The sequence below is a fragment of the Tupaia chinensis genome, unplaced genomic scaffold, assembly GCF_000334495.1.
Source record: "Tupaia chinensis unplaced genomic scaffold, TupChi_1.0 Scaffold000673_1, whole genome shotgun sequence".
In the NCBI taxonomy this organism is placed as follows: Eukaryota; Metazoa; Chordata; class Mammalia; order Scandentia; family Tupaiidae; genus Tupaia; species Tupaia belangeri.
The window spans coordinates 735,450-739,982 of record NW_006160196.1 but is presented as its reverse complement, the minus strand read 5'-3'; the positions used below and the strand labels follow the sequence as shown (position 1 = coordinate 739,982).

Genomic DNA, 4,533 nt, shown 5'->3' with positions numbered 1-4,533 from the left:
AAATCACCCCCCAGGGGGGATGGCCACGCCGCAATCCCTTCTCCTCCATTCTCCTCTCGGGATCTTGGGCACACATGCACACGTGCCTGACGTGACTTTAAGCCACCGGGTCCAGGACTCGAACTGCTGGGAGTCCAGCAACATAGCCATTATGCCAACTGCTGGTCTCAGTTCTCCCAAATTCTGACAGCCCTGTCCAGCGGGGCAGGCCTCTCCAAGTCCGGTTGCCTTTCACCCTGCTGTTCCCGGCCTCGCTGAGCCTGCCCCGAGGCCAGTCCTCCGTGAGTCTTGCTATCTCCCGTGCTGCTGGTCTTCGCGGAGTCTGTTAGTTGTCCACTACTGCCAAGTCCGACTGCCCTGCCTCGCTCCTCCCAGTCCTGAGCCCGGCTTTCTGCTCTGTGCCCGCCCTCCCTCCCAGCAGAACACCACCTGCCTGCTGCCACAGGCACCTTGCCGGTGTGATTGCCATCTCCCTTGCTATGACTGGTTCTTCCATCCTACCTGGGGGCATTCTGCCCAGGCCCAGGGCATCACCCGACTGGCCTTCCCTCTGCCACACTCACCCTCAGACACTTGGTGGGTGGGGCTAGGACTCCCAGTCCCTGCCCGGCTCGGAAGGGGACGAGGGTCTCTAGGCCTCACAGTTCTCTCTGGCTGCAGAGTCGCCAGCCACGTCCTTGGTGCCAGTGGTCGCAGTCGTCATCAGCCTGGCGCTGCTCATAGCTGCAGCCGTGGGAGGAGCTCTGCTGTGGAGGAGGATGAGGAGCGGGCTGCCAGGTGTGGGGCAGGGACGGAGACCCCGGAAGACAGGGACACAGACCTGGGAGGATGGAGCTCTAGACAGAGACAGGGACCCAGAGAGAGGTGGAGACAGACTATGGGGAAGGGAGGGACAGAGTCCTGGTGGAGGACAGAGGCCAGCAGAGAGTAAGAGAAAGAGAGAGATGGGTGGGGGAGGGGCGTCAGAGACCCTCAGAGGTTCTGAGGACCCCCCTTCCTCTCTCTTTAGCTCCTTGGATTGCTTTCCGCGGGGATGACGTCGGGGCCCTCCTGCCCACTCCAGGCCTGCACCAGGATGCTGACTCGCAGGATATAAATGCATTCCCAGCAACTGTCTGACCACCCCGTTCTGGCTGCTAATACAAAGGTAGCCAGGTCCCTTCCGTGCTGTGAGACCTCCTGGAATCCTGGCATCTCTGAGCCTCCAGAAGGAGTCCTGGGCCTGATCTGCTCCTGGGCCTCTCTTCCCGTGATCTGCCTCAGTCTCCCCTCCTGTTACATATGGCTCTTCCCCATCTCCACATATAACAGTTTGGGCCCGAGTCTGTGTGCTCTCGTCATTTCAGGTGTTGAGGCCGGGGAGGGACGGAATGGGTGGGGGAGCACCGTGTAAGCCTTGGGCTTCAGTTCCCCTGTGTCTAACGTTGTTGCAGTGGGGTCTGACCATTTTATATATCAAGTTATGTATTTTTCATTCATAAATTTTACAACCATGAGAACTCTTCAGAAAGTTCTGGAAAATGCATGTTATAAGAAAAGTATGCATGGATTTAAAAAAACAATTGTACCAAAATAAATGCATTCTTCTTTTTTTTTTTTTTAGCTATAGGGTGTGTGTGGTCTTCAGAGAGAGACAGAAAGTGAGACACCACAGGGGGTGAGTGGGATGGCCACACTACAATCCCTTCTCCATTCTCCTCTTGGGATTGGGCAGGCATGCACAGGCACCTAGTGTGTAATTTTGTGGGCCATGTGGGATCCCCGCCTTAACCCGTCTGCTGGCCCATAAATAAATTCTTTAATTCCACTTTTCCACTTTTTAAATCACCCTCGTATTTATTAAATGCCTACATGATGCCAGGCATTTTGAGGACTTCTTGGCTGGAATCTGAACTGAATCTTCCTTGGTGGAGCAGAAGAGTGATTCCCTCTTTGAGGGAAGGGTTAGCGCCTCTGGCCCTTTGAGTCCTCAGTTACTTAAAACGTCCTGACAAAGGGAACTAGAGAAAAATACATTTCCCATGAGACTTTGGGGCTAGAGCAACTGGCGGTAGTGGGCAGGCTGCCCTATCGACTGCTGGGAGTTGTAGTTCGCTGGCCGGGCTTCTCCGGCGTATCCCACCCTGCCTTCCCAGGGCAGACCGCGCTTTCTTTTGTGGACGTGGCGAGGGGCATCCAGGGCCCTCCCGGCGCTCATTGGCCCCGCCCCCTAAGGCTCTCGTGTGCGGTCATTGGTCGGAGGGCGTGGCCTCTGAGCTGCGGGAGGCGGGGCCTGCGTGGAAAGTAGCCAAATTGGGCATCCTCGGGAGAACACCGAGGGGAACGCGGAGAGCAAAACGAAGCTGGATAACCGGGTAAAGGGCAGGGTCGGAGCGGGGCGCTGCCTGGGGGGACGGCTCGGGGGACTCGGGGCGTGGATCAGGGGCCGAGTCAGGAGGGACGCCTTGGAGCCTGCCTGATCGCTCTCTGGTCATCAGCTTGCCTACATTTCGCGTGGGACGTGCGCCACGTATTCCCCCAAACTCCCCGCTTCGGCTCTCGGGCCCCCTCTAGAACTTTCTCAGAAGATTCGGCCCCCACAGCTGGCTTTAAATGCCTACATGATGCCAGGCATTTTGAGGACTTCTTGGCTGGAATCTGAACTGAATCTTCCTTGGTGGAGCAGAAGAGTGATTCCCTCTTTGAGGGAAGGGTTAGCGCCTCTGGCCCTTTGAGTCCTCAGTTACTTAAAACGTCCTGACAAAGGGAACTAGAGAAAAATACATTTCCCATGAGACTTTGGGGCTAGAGCAACTGGCGGTAGTGGGCAGGCTGCCCTATCGACTGCTGGGAGTTGTAGTTCGCTGGCCGGGCTTCTCCGGCGTATCCCACCCTGCCTTCCCAGGGCAGACCGCGCTTTCTTTTGTGGACGTGGCGAGGGGCATCCAGGGCCCTCCCGGCGCTCATTGGCCCCGCCCCCTAAGGCTCTCGTGTGCGGTCATTGGTCGGAGGGCGTGGCCTCTGAGCTGCGGGAGGCGGGGCCTGCGTGGAAAGTAGCCAAATTGGGCATCCTCGGGAGAACACCGAGGGGAACGCGGAGAGCAAAACGAAGCTGGATAACCGGGTAAAGGGCAGGGTCGGAGCGGGGCGCTGCCTGGGGGGACGGCTCGGGGGACTCGGGGCGTGGATCAGGGGCCGAGTCAGGAGGGACGCCTTGGAGCCTGCCTGATCGCTCTCTGGTCATCAGCTTGCCTACATTTCGCGTGGGTCGTGCGCCACGTATTCCCCCAAACTCCCCGCTTCGGCTCTCGGGCCCCCTCTAGAACTTTCTCAGAAGATTCGGCCCCCACAGCTGGTTTTTTCTCTGAGCGCCTGCCCTCCTTTTCCTCATCACCAGCCCTTCTTGAGCCCAAAACGTTGCAGCCAGCTCCCATCCCTCTGTCCTGTAGATAGCCCCTCCACCCCTCCATCCTCCTGTCCTGCTCTGTCCCTCTTCTCTCTGACCCCTGACCCTCGCTCCCCAGGGGCCGAAGATGTGGCAAACGTCAGTTCTGCTGTTTCTGTTGCTGCTGAGGTGCGGGGCCCAGGGCAAGCCGTCCCCAGACGCCGGCCCTCATGGCCAGGCTAGGGTGCACCAGGCGGCCCCCCTGAGCGAGGCTCCTCACGACGACGCCCACGGGAACTTCCAGTACGACCACGAGGCTTTCCTGGGACGCGAAGTGGCCAAGGAATTCGACCAGCTCAGCCCAGAGGAAAGCCAGGCCCGCCTGGGGTAGGAGAGAGGGGGGAGGTGGAGAGGGGCTCAGAAGTGGGGCTTGGGGGACAGATGGGAGACTGACGACCGGCAGAGGCGGAGGAAAGAGGGCGAGGTCTGGGCTTCAGTTCTTGGAGAGACCCCAGAAACCAGGTTTTGCCTCCTCCCTGGGAAATACATGAACTCGGTTAAAATTGAGGCCTCCAGATGTGACCTTTACAGGTATTAGAGGAAACAGGGTTCAGATTCTGCGGAGGGGAGGTCACAGCCAGCTAGGGAAGGCAAAGGCTGGCTTAGGGGCCCAAGCTTTTAAGCGCAGTAGGATACGGTGTGAGTCCCAGGGACAGAGTTCCTGACACACTGGACACAGCCCGTCTAGATGGGGACAGCTACCTGGGCCGGGCGGGCATCGCCCAGGGGTCTGGAATTCGACCTCGGGGACTCGCCACGGGGGGCCGAGACGGTCACTGGGAAGAAGGCGCCTTGCGGTGACTGTAGGGGGTTGAGCCCTGGCAGGGCGTCACCGCGGGGCGGGGCCAGAGAGCCAGTGGCGTGGCCTGGGAGAAGGGGCTTGAGTGGAGACACCAAGGGTCTTGACCTACGAGGGGAGGCGCCCAGGGGCGGTCGGAGCACGGGGAAGGGAAGACAGAGGTCGTGCTCGCCGTGGTCCTGGGGCAGTGCTGATACTGCGGGGAAGAGGACGGCTGGGTGGGGCCCACCCGGAGGAGAGGAGCCTGCGGACGCGCGCACCAGTGCAGGGAGCAGAGGCCCCGGTGGGGTGGAGGGGAGGGCCCGAAGAC

The 4,533-nt window shown here is 59.7% G+C and overlaps 2 protein-coding genes across 3 annotated transcripts in view; both read left to right on the top strand.

Annotated features, from left to right (window-relative positions):
• The window catches only part of FCGRT (Fc gamma receptor and transporter), a 6,050-nt gene extending 4,560 nt beyond the window's left edge, over positions 1-1,490 (top strand). For both annotated transcript variants that reach the window (XM_027776469.1, XM_006160141.3), the window contains 2 exons: positions 661-777; positions 1,010-1,490. In XM_027776469.1, the coding sequence (XP_027632270.1) occupies positions 661-777; positions 1,010-1,119 (227 nt within the window). In that variant the 3' untranslated portion in view covers positions 1,120-1,490. The remainder of the gene's footprint in view (positions 1-660; positions 778-1,009) is intronic.
• Positions 1,491-2,255: 765 nt separating this feature from the next.
• RCN3 (reticulocalbin 3) overlaps positions 2,256-4,533 on the top strand; it is a gene marked incomplete in the record, with an annotated part of 11,898 nt that continues 9,620 nt past the window's right edge. The window contains 2 exon segments of the mRNA XM_027776476.1: positions 2,256-2,354; positions 3,504-3,751. Coding sequence (XP_027632277.1) covers positions 3,513-3,751 — 239 coding nt within the window.